The 14,695-nt window shown below is 54.1% G+C and overlaps 6 protein-coding genes across 6 annotated transcripts; 3 read left to right on the top strand and 3 right to left on the bottom strand.

Annotated features, from left to right (window-relative positions):
* Positions 1-1,367: 1,367 nt before the first annotated feature.
* On the top strand, positions 1,368-2,583 carry KRP23_14061 (ABC transporter B family member 3; the record flags this gene model as incomplete). Its single annotated transcript, XM_067884848.1, has 2 exons — positions 1,368-2,341; positions 2,475-2,583. The coding sequence occupies 2 exons, from the start codon at positions 1,368-1,370 to the stop codon at positions 2,581-2,583; spliced, it is 1,083 nt and encodes a 360-aa protein (XP_067737615.1).
* Positions 2,584-5,527: 2,944 nt separating this feature from the next.
* On the top strand, positions 5,528-6,895 carry KRP23_14062 (Phosphatidylserine decarboxylase proenzyme 1, mitochondrial; the record flags this gene model as incomplete). Its single annotated transcript, XM_067884849.1, has 4 exons — positions 5,528-5,880; positions 5,944-6,640; positions 6,709-6,780; positions 6,857-6,895. 4 exons carry the CDS (start codon positions 5,528-5,530, stop codon positions 6,893-6,895), a joined length of 1,161 nt encoding a protein of 386 aa, XP_067737616.1.
* A 1,188-nt stretch (positions 6,896-8,083) lies between these two features.
* KRP23_14063 (uncharacterized protein) lies at positions 8,084-8,746 on the bottom strand (the record flags this gene model as incomplete). The annotated part of the gene is made up of 1 exon (XM_067884850.1): positions 8,084-8,746. The coding sequence occupies one exon, from the start codon at positions 8,744-8,746 to the stop codon at positions 8,084-8,086; it is 663 nt and encodes a 220-aa protein (XP_067737617.1).
* Positions 8,747-10,981: 2,235 nt separating this feature from the next.
* On the bottom strand, positions 10,982-11,836 carry KRP23_14064 (uncharacterized protein; the record flags this gene model as incomplete). The annotated part of the gene is made up of 1 exon (XM_067884851.1): positions 10,982-11,836. The coding sequence occupies one exon, from the start codon at positions 11,834-11,836 to the stop codon at positions 10,982-10,984; it is 855 nt and encodes a 284-aa protein (XP_067737618.1).
* Positions 11,837-12,783: 947 nt separating this feature from the next.
* On the top strand, positions 12,784-13,392 carry KRP23_14065 (uncharacterized protein; the record flags this gene model as incomplete). Its single annotated transcript, XM_067884852.1, has 1 exon — positions 12,784-13,392. One exon carries the CDS (start codon positions 12,784-12,786, stop codon positions 13,390-13,392), a length of 609 nt encoding a protein of 202 aa, XP_067737619.1.
* Positions 13,393-13,685: 293 nt separating this feature from the next.
* KRP23_14066 (Peptidyl-prolyl cis-trans isomerase CYP19-4) lies at positions 13,686-14,382 on the bottom strand (the record flags this gene model as incomplete). Its single annotated transcript, XM_067884853.1, has 2 exons — positions 13,686-13,938; positions 14,015-14,382. 2 exons carry the CDS (start codon positions 14,380-14,382, stop codon positions 13,686-13,688), a joined length of 621 nt encoding a protein of 206 aa, XP_067737620.1.
* Positions 14,383-14,695: the final 313 nt, after the last annotated feature.

Raw genomic sequence — 14,695 nt, forward strand, 5'->3', positions numbered from 1 at the left:
ACATTTGTAGCAAAATTCGTCAATGTTGGGCCCATGCAGCATCCACAAACTCTCGCACATAATTACCGGATGGTATTTGGCTTAACGGAGGAAGGCACCCAGATAAGAAGATGTAGAGACTGACTGCAAGCGCCCGGAGTGACTGTAAACCGGCGTGCGGCGATTCGCATCTGGTCGTCATCTAGAATGGCCAATACTACAAACGGCACCAAGAATTCGTGCACACACGGAGCTCCGTATCTATCTACAAGTGCTAAGGATCTTTACCACTGTCAATCATGCTCCTCGACAGTTGACCCACCTGACCCGGGCGCGTTGTACGGACAGTAAGTAGGGTCACCACTCCGTATCAGCGCACTGGCCTGCACACCTCATTCTCAAATTCACCCACTCGAGCTCCTACCTCTAGAGCCTACTCCACCAAGACCAAGCACTTTCCTCGTTTTATCGGACCAAGTCGACCCCTACTACAATCCAGAACAACTTCAGCCATGTTCAACAGCAGCAAGATCTTCGTCCTGTGCATCGCCATCGCAGCTCTCTCCAGCAACGCCCGCGCCGAGAAGGAGGCTGCCGAGACCTTCGGCCTACTGGATGTCCCCGGTGTCGGTGTCGGTGTCCCGGGCGTTGCCAGTGTGGGTGTCGGAGTTCCTGCAGCAGTTGGCGTGAATGGCTTGGGCTTGGGCGTTGGCGTTGGCGTCCCCGGTGTTGCTGGTGTCGGCGTGGGACTCCCAGGTGTTGTGGGTGTCAGCGGTGTCGATGTCGGTGTTGGTGCGCCTGCCGTAGGGGTCCACGATGTTGACGTCGGCGTTGGAACCGGCGTTGGAACCGACGTTGGCGGGGATGGCTACTCGAGCAAGACCGTGGCTGTCACGAACGGCGACGGCACCACCACGGCAAAGACTGGTGGTGCGTCGGTGAGTGCCTCTGCGACGGCGACTGCTTCTGCGAACGCTAATACGAACACTGGGGCGAAGGCCGGTGCGGGCGCTAACACTTCTCAGAAGGCGTACCGCAAACTTCGTTCGGTAGAGTAGGCGACTGAAAACCCAATTCGTGTGCCGATTTCGTGAGACGTATTTTAGGTCCCGCAACGACTGGTAGGATTTTTCTACGTTGTATCTTAAGATTTCCAAGCTCAAATACTGGATACAAGCAACCGTTCTTGTGTTTCGATTGTAGTCTGCCCGTTGTACTGGACAGGGGAGAGATGTTCGCGAAAGCAAACTGTGTCAACTGGTGCTACTGAGCCTGCCACCAAACGATGAGACCCCATGAACACTCATCAACCCTGTCTCACCGGATCCCCGCGGCCGAAGTCTCCTTAGTCACCTTTCAATTTGCCAGTAACTGGACGACGCACGATCATGGCGAACTCCCTCCCAGAGCAGCTTCCGTACGCGCGGCTGATAACTCCACGCGCGTCTTCCTCCTCCGTGAGTAAGGAGGCGGCAAGCGTCAACGGGAGCACTTTGGCAGTGGATGTCTTGCACCCGAGCACCGTCACTGAACAACAAGCAAAAGATCCCGAGCTCCAGGCCGTGGATGCCTCGTCCTTCTCGTTCCTGGAGCTCTACCGCTTTGCAACGCTCTACGATCGCGTGTTACTGGGGTTTGGCGTGGTTATGGCAGCAATTAACGGCGCCCTCTTCCCATGCATCGCTCTGGTGTTTGGCGAGGCCATCGCTGCATTTGCCCAGGCGGACGGTGGCGTGGATCGCGAGGCGCTGAACAAGGCCTCGCTCCACTACTTCCTCATCGCCATTGGACTCTTCGTGACGGATTATCTGGCCTATCTGCTCTTCTCCCTTTCAGCAGAACGGCAGATGAAGGCACTGAGAGCTCACGCGCTGCAGCACATGCTGTATATGGATATCTCCTGGTACGATCTCCACGACCCGCTGCAATTGTCGAGTCGAATCACGGGAGACACGGTAAAAATCAAAGATGGCATGGGTCAGAAGCTGGGTGACTTTGTCAAGTACGTGTGCCAGTTTTTTGCAGGCTACATCATTGGATTCGCGCGTGGATGGGATATTACACTGGTGATGATGTGTGTCATGCCGCTAATGACATGGTCCATGACCTACGTTCTACGAAGTTGGCACGCTCGTGCTGCGTATACCCAGAGGATGTACGCAGAGGCAGGTGCAGTGGCTGAGGAAACCTTGAGCTCGATTCGCACGGTCAGTTCGTTGACAGCAGAGCATCGGGCCATCGAGAAATACAACGCAAGAACGTTGGAGGTGGAAAAGGGCAATATTACTCAAGGGCGGGTGTTTGCGCTCATGCTGGGCATCTTTCGGGGCTGCTCGTGGCTCATTTACGCTGCCGGGCTGTGGTATGGTGGATTTCAGGTGTACAAAGGCAAAGTATCTCCTCAACAGGTTTTTCAATCTTTGATGGCCATCGTCATGGGCTCGCGCTCGTTAGCTTTCATCTCGCCAAACCTCACTGCTGTCATGGATGCAAAGGGCGCCGCTGTTGCTCTGTATGAACTTCTCGACACACAGTCTCGAATCGATGCTTCTCAACAAGACCAGGGCATCATTCCCGATTCGTGCGTCGGCAGAATTGAAGTGACTAATGTCGACTTCGCTTATCCGAGTCGGATGGATGCTCCGATTCTCAGAAACTACTGCGTTATAATCGAACCAGGTCAGACGGTTGCGTTCGTAGGCGCTAGTGGTGGTGGTAAAAGCACTATCATTTCGTTGTTGGAGAGGTTTTATGACCCCACAAGCGGTTCGATTCTGCTGGACGGACAAGATCTGAGAACTCTGAACATTAAGTGGCTGCGTTCACAAATTGGGCTCGTATCGCAGGAACCAGTACTTTTTGCAGCAACCGTAGCAGAGAATATCATGGCTGGCCGTACCAATTTCACTCGCGCCGACGTCGTTGCTGCCGCTAAGCTAGCCAACGCTCACACGTTTATCATGTCACTTCCAGAAACGTACGACACTTTGATCGGCGAGAAGGGGGTATCTCTATCGGGAGGGCAAAAGCAGCGTGTGGCAATTGCTCGCGCGATTATCCGAAAGCCAAATATCTTGGTGCTGGACGAAGCCACGAGTGCGTTGGATGCTGAAAGCGAGCGAGTCGTGCAAGAAGCTTTGAATGACTTGATGGCCAAGACAAATATGACGACTTTAGCAATTGCGCATCGGTTGAGTACAATTCGACACGCAGACAAGATTGTGGTTTTAGAGGATGGTCATGTCGTCGAAGAAGGTCCTCACGACGAGCTGGTGGAGATTGAGCATGGCGTTTACCATAATTTGTATACAATTCAAGAGGCAAAACTTCAGGAAGAATTAGAAGCTGCAGCGCTAGCTCGCGCTGAAGCTGAGTCTGAGCGAATTCGTCAAAAGAAAGAAGAGCCCGGTGGATTACTGAGCCGACAAGCAAGCAGTCGCTCTATAAGGAGCAGTGATACTTTCACCAGCGTTCGACAGTCAGCGGATGGAGCTCAAGAACTGGATGCTGGGGGTACAAAAGGCCAACCAAAATTTACTGTGGGAATCGCCAACGCTATCAGTAGGCCGGAACGCAAGTATTTTATGCTGGGTATGGTTGGGTCTGCCATCAATGGCTCAGCTTTTCCTGCTTCGGCCGTTCTTATTAGCGAGCTGGTCGCGATTATGACTGTCGATTATGCCAACTATCAGGAGTATCACGATCGCTCCTATTTGTCCACATTACCTCACGAGGTTACAGTATTTGGCGTGCTCTACCTCGCTGGATCGTTTGTTCTCTTCGCTGGCGCGGCAATCCAAAGTTACGGATTCAGATATGTGGCTGAAAAGTTGACATCACGACTTCGAGAAATGCACTTTTCGTCCCTTTGCCGTCAAAACATCGCCTTCTTTGACGAAACCGAGCACGCGACAGGAGCACTGACAGCAGATCTGGCAACGAGTGCGTTGCGTGTTGCATTGATATCCGGAGAGGCTCAAGGGCGGTTATTCCAAGCTGTGTTCACAACTGTGGCCGCGCTGTTGATCTCGTTTTTATCAGGGAGCTGGCTTCTTACACTCGTGATGCTAGCCATTATTCCCGTTCTTGTGCTCGGCAATGTGTTTCGGTCTAAAAACATGCGTGGCAACGGGATCCTCGCTGATGATATGGCCAATGTTGGTGCTCACGCTTCAGAAGTGCTCGGTAATATTCGCACAGTCGTATCACTTGGACTGGAACCGTCTTCGTGCGACAAATTTTCGGTTCTCCTTGACGAGCCCAGGAAAGCAGGCGAGCGAGACGCACAAGTAAACGGGTTGGCAGTGGGTTTTAGCTCGTTCATTGTGTTCGCGACTTACGCTTTCACATTTTGGTATGGCGGTAAGCTTGTGAATGATGGAAGTATCACGTTTCGTCAGCTGATGCGCTCGCTAATGGCGATCATCATGTCTTCTCAGAGCGTGGGGGCCTCAGTAGCATACGTTGCCGATTCAGATAGCGCATTTGAAGCTGGAAGTGCCATCTTATCTATCCGTGACCGGTATTTACCTATTGATTCCTTCCAAGAAGATGGCCTTCGACCCGCTCACGTTTTTGGCAAAATCGAGTTCAAGGACATTACCTTCCGGTATCCGACACGACCGAGGGTGGCAGTATTGAAAAACTACAACCTCACCATTGAGCCGGGCGAGACTGTCGCGTTTTGTGGGCCAAGTGGAGGCGGCAAAAGCACGTGTGTGGGGTTACTCGAGCGATTTTACGATCCAATCCACGGCCAGGTCTTGCTTGATGGAGTAGACTTGAAGCAGCTAAATGTACGCTGGCTTCGGAGTCAACTTGGACTCGTGGGACAAGAGCCGACTTTATTCATCGGCACGATAGCGGAGAACATCGCGTACGGCCTGGACACCATGCCAAGCATGGAAGAAGTTGCGGCAGTGGCAAAGATGTCGAATGCACATGACTTCATCATGCAATTCCCGGACGGGTACAATACACAGGTGGGAATGAAGGGCGAGCAACTGTCGGGTGGCCAAAAACAGAGGATTGCTATCGCTCGCGCGATGATCAAGAACCCCAGTATTTTGCTGCTGGACGAAGCCACAAGTGCTCTCGATTCCGAAAGCGAGAAGGTCGTTCAGGAAGCGCTTGACAAGGTGGTCGCTCTTCATCGACGCACAACCATTGTGATCGCGCACCGCTTATCTACAATTCGGAAGGCGGACAAGATCTGCGTCATAAGTGGTGGGAAAGTCGCGGAGCAAGGCGCGCATCAGGAGCTAATCAATCGCCGTGGCATCTACGCAAAGTTAGTGGAGACATCAGCCAACTAGGCCTTCGTGCAAGCACCAAACTCGCAATCAAGTAAAGCAGCTCACACACACCTTGTTCGTCCTCGTCATCTACTTGGTCTTCATCGAGAGCTAAATGGCCGGACGACGCGAGTTCTGTGTATCCACACACCAATTTACATATCTCCTAACACATCTACTTGATGAATACCAACGCTTAAGATATCTGCAATTATCCAAACTTCGGTCTCATCTCATTCACAAACGTGGGGACCATGGTCGTCACATATGTCGGTCGTCGCCGCTCCGCTCTCCTTACGCTGCAGCAGCGCCGACAGTTTTCCCAGCAGCAGCCGAATGCCAACAGCAGCGGCTCATTCTTCTCTGGTGGCTGGAAGATCCCGGCCACTGCGGGCTTCGCACTCATTGGCTTCCTGCAGTGGCAGCAGCTCAACCACCCGACGGACGAGGAGCGCAAGACGCACCCGGCGGCGGCGCTGCAACGACTTCCTGGGAGTCACACTGTGTTTGAGGGATCCATGGCCACAGAGCGCCAGCTGCAGTCGCTTAAGCTCTTCCCGTACCGAGCCGCGTCCAGACTATGGGGCCAAGTGCACGACAAGGAGCTGTACGACGAGATTTTGTGATTTATCAGCTTTGGTGGTGAAATTCTCATCGGTTTTTATTGTAGTCCCGTGTGGATGCGTGAACCCGTGTACAAGGCCTGGACCACCGTGTTCGACTGCAAACTGGACGAGATGAAGTATCCCCTGCAAGATTACGCTAACCTCGGTGAGTTCTTCTCGCGTCCGCTGAAGGAGGGCGTCCGTCCGTTCGACTCGGTTCCTGGCCATCTTGCCAGCCCCGTGGACGGCACTGTGGCATCGATTGGTGTGGTGAACGACACGGCCGATGTGCCAACGCTGGAGCAGATCAAAGGCGCACGATACCGACTCGACGAGTTTCTCGGCGGCCTGCCTTCGTTCTTCACCAAGAAGACAGCAGCTTCGCAAGGCAAGAAAGTATTCCACTGCGTGCTGTATCTCGCGCCTGGGGACTACCACCGCATCCACGCGCCTGTGGACTGGCAGGTTGAAGAGCGTCGCCACTTCCCTGGAAACCTCTTTCCGGTGAATCAAACTGCTGCGCGGTTGATCCCGAGCTTGTTCGTGGAAAATGAGCGTGTAGCTTTACTTGGCGAATGGAAGCACGGTTTCTTCTCTCTGACGGCTGTTGGTGCCACCAACGTGGGTTCCATTGTCCTCACGAAGGAGCCGGAATTCTGCTCCAACACTTCTGCACAGGATCCACTTGTGGGTCAGTGTGTTACCAAAAACTACGGTGTTAAGGTGGACACGACGCGCGGCGAGGAGATGGCACAGTTTAAGGTATGACGATACTTTACTTCGGTTATGGCCTAATATTGCACGCTAATATTTGTTGTTTGTGTGAACAGTTGGGCTCTACAGTTGTGCTAGTTTTTGAGGCACCCGAGTCGTTCGAGTTCACTATCAAGCCTGGTGACAAGGTGAGTTACGGCATTCGTGCCGTGGGTCTTATTTCGCTCCAGGAACTGATGGCCTGATGTGTGCGTGTTGTCACAGTTGATTCTTGGTAAGTGCATTGGTAAAGTGGCAAACTAACGTTAGCGAGGATTCACGTGCGAGATACACCCCTGTGAGCAACGCAGCGCTATAACTAGTTGTCAATAGCATAGTACTTCTTCGAGGGCAGATGACCTTGACTTGTCATAGTGCTAGCTATGCATTCAGAGCACATCTTGGAGCTGGAAACAGACGTATCCGTCGCAGTCTGCGCTCCCCCATCAGCTAGAACTTCTAGCTGATGGGGATCTAACAGTCTTGAGGTAGATGTTAAGTTTCTGAACTAAGATTACCAAACCAGTATCTTGATCCATGAATCAAGAGACCAAGACAACCAAATTATCTTAGTGAGGATCAACCGTTCCTCTATTTAATCTGCAGCGTGCAGATTTAAAACCTGTATTTGACAGGTTTTCGCCTGCTCTCTTGCGGTGCACGCGCCCAACTCACTCACGTCGCTGCAACGCTAAAAGTGTTCACTCTCATTCGTAAGCACTTTCACCCAGCAACGGGTGTCTTCCATCGTCCAGTTTAGCCATCCCTAGAACGACTTGCAACGAGGCCAGAAGCGAGCTCCCGGGAAACAATCCCCACGACCTCCCCATCCGCGGCAGCGTGGCCACACGCGCGAGCCCGGGAAGCAGCCACCACCACCATGCCATGGTGCGTGGTCCTCGTCACCCTCCGTCGGTAGCTCTTCTGCGATATCTTCCGACGGTTCTTCCTCGAGGTAGCGGTCGCTATGGCAGCGAGGCCAGAAACGCGAGCCAGGAGAGCAACTGACTCCTCTGTGCCACCAGGCATGATGCTCATCGCTCTCCACCACGGAATCCTTAGGGGCTATCATCTCCGGAGGCTCCTCACGCTGTACTTCAGAGAGGCGACGCAAACGTGCTCCTGTGTCGTGTATATGACGCAGTTAGTTTTAACCTTCTTGAGCTCTTTACTAAAGAGTCTTTAGGTACCAGGCATGTATCTACCTTGTTCCTCAGTCAGAGCGACACTATCTTCGAGCCCGTATATAGTCGGCGCAATAGCAACAGCACACATCGCCACAGCGAGCACCACCAGAAGCGAAGACCCCTTCATTGCTCCTTCTTAACTATTGCTCCAGCAGGTGCTTTCCTTGGCTTGTTACTTTTGAGAGAGATCTCAGAATGAGGCTAAGTTTTCTGGATAGGATATTGTGTTATGATTGATCGCTTTTCCTTACTATTTGGCTAGATCTTACTGGTCGACGCGCACAGCTCCAAACGAACCGCGACGACGCTGGTTAGATCCGCTATACTCCACCGAGTAGAGTTTGCGGTACGCCTTCTGAGAAGTATTAGCGCCCGCACCGGCCTTCGCCCCAGTGTTCCTATTAGCGTTCGCAGAAGCAGTCGCCGTCGCAGAGGCGCTCACCGACGCACCACCAGTCTTTGCCGTGGTGGTGCCGTCGCCGTTCGTGACAGCCACAGTCTTGCTCGAGTAGCCATCTCCGCCAACGCCGGTTCCAACGCCGACGTCAACATCGTGGACCCCTACGGCAGGCGCACCAACACCGACATCGACACCGCTGACACCCACAACACCTGGGAGTCCCACGCCGACACCAGCAACACCGGGGACGCCAACGCCAACGCCCAAGCCCAAGCCATTCACGCCAACTGCTGCAGGAACTCCGACACCCACACTGGCAACGCCCGGGACGCCGACACTGACGCCGGGGCCGACACCACCAGGAACACCGACACCGACGCCGACGCTAGCGACGCCCGGGACACCGACACCGACACCGGGGACACCCAGTAGACCGAAGGTCTCGGCGGCCTCCTTCTCGGCGCGGGCGTTGCTGGAGAGAGCTGCGATGGCGATGCACAGGACGAAGATCTTGCTGCTGTTGAACATGGCTGAAGTTGTTCTGGATGGTAGTAGGGGTCGACTTGGTCCGATAAAACGAGGAAAGTGCTTGGTCTTGGTGGAGTAGGCTCGAGAGGTAGGAGCTCGAGTGGGTGAATTTGAGAATGAGGTGTGCAGGCCAGTGCGCTGATACGGTGTCGAGCTGTGTCGAGTAGCGTAGCTGCTGATGAATACCCTGGACTAATACAGTATGGAGCCCAGTACGCCTCTGACGGCCATTTTCGCTACGTAGAGACGTTGCTGTCACGACGAAGGGGGTGGTGGTCATAGCGCCGGATAACACACAGACGCAGGATTTCTTGTCTGTCGCTCCGTATCGACAATGTTATCCCGCTTCAACTTAGACCATACAAACGGTAGTACAAATGGGTATAAGAAACGGCCGGGCTTTTTCGCTTTGACAGAGAGTGGATTGTGGAGAAACCATAGTCGTAGTCGGTGCCAACCAACCGTTTGAGAGCTCGTACAGCCAACAGGTATTCGATACATGCTTGGTGTCGACTACAACATTTGTAGCAAAATTCGTCAATGTTGGGCCCATGCAGCATCCACAAACTCTCGCACATAATTACCGGATGGTATTTGGCTTAACGGAGGAAGGCACCCAGATAAGAAGATGTAGAGACTGACTGCAAGCGCCCGGAGTGACTGTAAACCGGCGTGCGGCGATTCGCATCTGGTCGTCATCTAGAATGGCCAATACTACAAACGGCACCAAGAATTCGTGCACACACGGAGCTCCGTATCTATCTACAAGTGCTAAGGATCTTTACCACTGTCAATCATGCTCCTCGACAGTTGACCCACCTGACCCGGGCGCGTTGTACGGACAGTAAGTAGGGTCACCACTCCGTATCAGCGCACTGGCCTGCACACCTCATTCTCAAATTCACCCACTCGAGCTCCTACCTCTAGAGCCTACTCCACCAAGACCAAGCACTTTCCTCGTTTTATCGGACCAAGTCGACCCCTACTACAATCCAGAACAACTTCAGCCATGTTCAACAGCAGCAAGATCTTCGTCCTGTGCATCGCCATCGCAGCTCTCTCCAGCAACGCCCGCGCCGAGAAGGAGGCCGCCGAGACCTTCGGCCTACTGGATGTCCCCGATGTCGGTGTCGGTGTCCCGGGCGTCGCTAGCGTCGGCGTCGGTGTTCCTGGTGGTGTCGGCCCCGGTGTCAGTGTCGGCGTCCCGGGCGTTGCCAGTGTGGGTGTCGGAGTTCCTGCAGCAGTTGGCGTGAATGGCTTGGGCTTGGGCGTTGGCGTTAGCGTCCCCGGTGTTGCTGGTGTCGGCGTGGGACTCCCAGGTGTTGTGGGTGTCAGCGGTGTCGATGTCGGTGTTGGTGCGCCTGCCGTAGGGGTCCACGATGTTGACGTCGGCGTTGGAACCGGCGTTGGCGGGGATGGCTACTCGAGCAAGACCGTGGCTGTCACGAACGGCGACGGCACCACCACGGCAAAGACTGGTGGTGCGTCGGTGAGCGCCTCTGCGACGGCGACTGCTTCTGCGAACGCTAATAGGAACACTGGGGCGAAGGCCGGTGCGGGCGCTAATACTTCTCAGAAGGCGTACCGCAAGCTCCGCTCGATGGAGTAAGCTAATCTCGCCTCCCTGAACAGCGTCGCGCCTCCCGGTGCTCTTACAGGCACAGGATGGTCATTCTTACTTGTAAGCACGCCCTGTAGCGTACCGTCGCTATGAGTTGTAGTCCATGTTTACTTGCAGAAATACAACATTTGTATTTCTTAGTGTGCATTTAATATTGTTGTATAATCCATTTTTGACTTGAAATACCCTCAAGTTGAGGGCCTCAACAAGAATATGAAACTGTCGTTACAAGCCTCATCCATAACTCTTGAAAGGCACTTCTGTACAGAACGTCCGAAGCCGTCGAGTGCTGCTTCTGTCGTTGGCTCTGGTCTAATTCCAACCATGAATCTTGCTACAGCGATTACTTGTGCAATAGGTTGGTGTGACAGGCTTGGTCCGCGTTGGTGAGGAGCTCGGCGATCCACCGAAAGAAATCATGGTGAGCCTGGGCCAGACTACTGTGGTGATTAGCCTACAAATCGTTGCCTATATGACCGGAAAAGCGAAATAAGCAGACAATACGCAAGCTGGCATATCACACATTTATTCTTTTTGCACTGCAACAACTACAACTACGCCAGGACCTCAACAAAGAAATCTCCGCAAGCAACAGTCAACGGGTGACGCGGACCTTACTCTGAACGAAGATTGCGGTACGTCTTCTGGGACGGAGTAGCACCTCCAGATGCACCGGCGTCGGCAGTTCCAGTATCAGCAGTTGTCCCAGTACTGCTCGCCTGGGTGGCACCAGTAGCCCCAGTATCAAGGCTTGTAGCATCCGTGCCGGGCGCGTGAACCGTTCCTGGCCCGTAACCCCCTGCTCCACCATTTCCGGCCCCAGGAATCATCTTGCTCAAGCTTGACAGGCCGCCCCCGGCGCTGCCGGCACCAGGGATCATTTTACTGAGCCCAGAGAGACCGCCGCTAGCTCCTCCCGTGCCAGGAATCATCTTGCTCAAGCTTGACAGGCCGCCCCCGGTACTGCCGGCACCAGGAATCATTTTACTGAGCCCAGAGAGACCGCCGCTAGCTCCTCCCGTGCCAGGAATCATCTTGCTCAAGCTTGAAAGGCCGCCCCCGGTACTGCCGGCACCAGGAATCATTTTACTGAGCCCAGAGAGACCGCCGCTAGCTCCTCCCGTGCCAGGAATCATCTTGCTCAAGCTTGAAAGGCCGCCCCCGGCACTGCCGGCACCAGGAATCATTTTACTGAGTCCAGAGAGACCGCCCCCACTTGTTCCAGTACCGCCCATACCAGGTAGCATTTTGCTGAGACCGCCGCCCATGCCAGAAAGACCGCCGCTGGTTCCACTACTGCCCATACTAGGAATCATCTTGGTTATGTCGGAGAGGCCACCGCTCATACCAGGGAGACCACCACTCGTGCCACCTCCACTGTAATTCTCAGCGGCTTCTTGGTCAGCACGTGCACCACCTGAGACGGCGGCGACAGCGATAAGAAGAGCAAATACTTTGTTGGCCGGCATTGGGGCGTGGTGGGCTTCGTGTAATATCTTGGCTTGGCGAAGAACGGGTGAGCAGCTCTATCCGTGCGTTTGTAGGTCGCGCGAGCAGATTTGGAAGTGAGCGTAGGACCTCGAGCTGCAGGGGAGTTGGACCAGATAGCAATGTTCCTGACAGCGCAGAGGGGCTCACGGGATAGTGTTCATGGCGTACTACGACGGCCGTGGATGCCACAGCTGTTGAGCACCATGTGTAAACGTATTCGTGGTACATGTGAGCTCAATATCAATACATGGTTCGGATGCGTGATTGCGGGCATGAACAGCGCCTTCAGCCAGTTCGTTTGCCGTTCTGCGCCGCCCAATGTAGGCTCTCTTCTGCCACTTGAGCAGTTGGTAAATTCGTGATGGCGGGCGCCACTTGGTCACTTTCGTACGAATTGGTCCGGAGGCTTGATTATCCTGCATTCTGTTCGCTGTTCGTGTCCGTCGTGTCGTGCCTTGAACTCAAAATCTTATCCGACGATTGAAATACTGACATTTGTATGCGCAAAGTTGAAGCTAAGTTCGCCATGTCAAGCACGATTTGCATTCGCCCAGACGGACGCTAGATTGTGGTTCACGGACCCGTTATACATATAATAGCAGCTCAACGAGCGCCCGTTTGTATACGGCCATGAAGTGGTATACATGCTTAAGCGGCTGCCATGAACTCCACACAGAACAGATCAAGCCGGTAGGTATATTGCTGTGACCACTCTCGTTGCGGTGACGGATCACAAAAACGCACTCTAGTTGCTGGCGCTCTATACGAATATTTTTCTGAGGCGAGACGCCCTCAACTCCATGCAGACCCACATCCTAGTGCAGCAGTACCGTATTTCGTCGTCGGGGTCACCTTTCGTAGCTCATTTCCGAATCTACTTTATCAAGCTCCGGTTGCATCAATTGGATCAAGCACCAATCCAATAATGGTTAGCAGCAACAAGATCTTCGCGCTACTCGTCGCAGTTGTGGCTCTATCGGTGTGTGTGGACGCCGAACAAGAAGCAGCTCAAACATTCGGTATGTTCGGCGGTGGACTGCCTGGCACGGGTGGAGGCATGGGTGGGGGTCTGTCTAGCCTCACTAAGATGATCCCCAGCATGGGTGGTCTCCCCGGCATGGGCGGTGGTGGCATGTCTGGACTAGGCGGTGGCTTCTCCGGCCTCACTAAGATGCTCCCCGGCATGGGTGGCGGCGGTGGCACCTCCGGCATGAGCAACGGTCTCTCTAGCTTGACCAACATGATTCCTGGCTTGGGTGCAGGTGGTGCCTCTGGTATGAGCGGCGGTCTACCCGGAATGGGTGGTGGTATGAGCGGAGGCTCCGCCAAAACTACTACAGGCTTGACTGGACCGGGCTCAGTCCACGCACCTGACCTTAGCACTGGCACGGGCATTGGCGGTGCTGGTGCTGGGACGACTGGCGTGGGCGGAACGACAGGGACAGCAGGCACTACTGGCACAACCGAGATAACAAAAACTGCTGGAGCTACTGGCGCGGGTCAGCAAATATACCGTCGGCTTCGCTCGGAGTGAACGAGCGTACCCTTTAAGAAGCTGAATGCTTTGCTCGCATCCACCAGTCTTCTATCCACGTGCAGACGCACTCATTCATAGCGAGCTCGTACCCTTGTCGATGAGTTTAGTTTACGATAGCAGTTTTTGAAAACAGTAAATGCGTTCTTTACACGAGTTGTTCTTGCGCGGCATTGTGGGTCTGTTGCACCACAAATGAAATGCGGACAGCACGTCGTTATTTCTTGAAAGTATCACGCTAAGAAGTCGACTCGAGTGACGCTCATCCGATCTGTTCTGCACATTCGCGCCATCTACTCCTCCTCAACGAAGGCGTCCTCGGCCAACTCTCCGCTGTCGGAGATGATCACCTTCTTGCTTGGAGTGCCGCTGGGGGAGCCCACAGCCTCAAGTGCGTCCAGCACGTCCATGCCCTGCACCACGCGGCCGAAAACGACGTGGCGGCCGTCCAGCCACGAGGTCTTGACCGTGCAGATAAAGAACTGGCTGCCGTTCGTGTTGGCGCCAGAGTTGGCCATGCTGAGCGTGCCCTTGCCGGCGTGTTTCCTGCAAATACCCAGCAGCGAAATATAACGTTAGTGCCAGTGATAGAGTGGATAACATTCTGGTTATTTGACCGTACAGCTTGAAGTTCTCGTCCGGGAACTTGGCGCCGTAGATGCTCTCGCCGCCCATGCCGTTAAAGTTGGTGAAGTCTCCGCCCTGGATCATGAAGTTGGGGATGATGCGGTGGAAGATGCTTTCCTTGTAGTGCAGTGGCTTGCCGCTGTTTCCCACGCCCTTCTCGCCCGTGCACAGCGCGCGGAAGTTCTCAACTGTCTTGGGCACGGTCTTGCCGTAGAGACCCATGACGATGCGGCCCGCGGGCTCGCCGTCGATGCTCACGTCGAAGTAGACCTGGTTGGTGATCTTGGGGCCCTTGCTAGCCTGAATCGCCAGCACCAGCGCCGAGAGGCACAGTACCAAGAGGGAGAACGTCCACTTGGCCATTGTCGTCGCGATTGAACGTTAATACAGACAGCAACAATTGAGATATCTTGGAGGGGGGCCAAAGTGGCCGTCAAAAAGATTCCTGTTTGTTTTTTTACGTAAAAAGAGGTAATTACGGATGACGTCAGTATGGTACCCAAACGGTACATGGCTACACAGGGTCAAGTTGAACCAACACGGCAACTATGGCCCCGCGCTACAACTAAGTTGTAGAGCATGGCGCCGACACCAACTACACCCGCTATTGAGCGCCAGACCAGTACGGAAGTATATATTGCTGCGGAGAGTTCCTGCGCGGTGGCAGTGCAGCTAT

This window comes from Phytophthora ramorum, assembly GCF_020800215.1.
Source record: "Phytophthora ramorum isolate Pr-102 chromosome Unknown Phyram_PR-102_s0020, whole genome shotgun sequence".
Taxonomy (NCBI): domain Eukaryota; phylum Oomycota; class Peronosporomycetes; order Peronosporales; family Peronosporaceae; genus Phytophthora; species Phytophthora ramorum.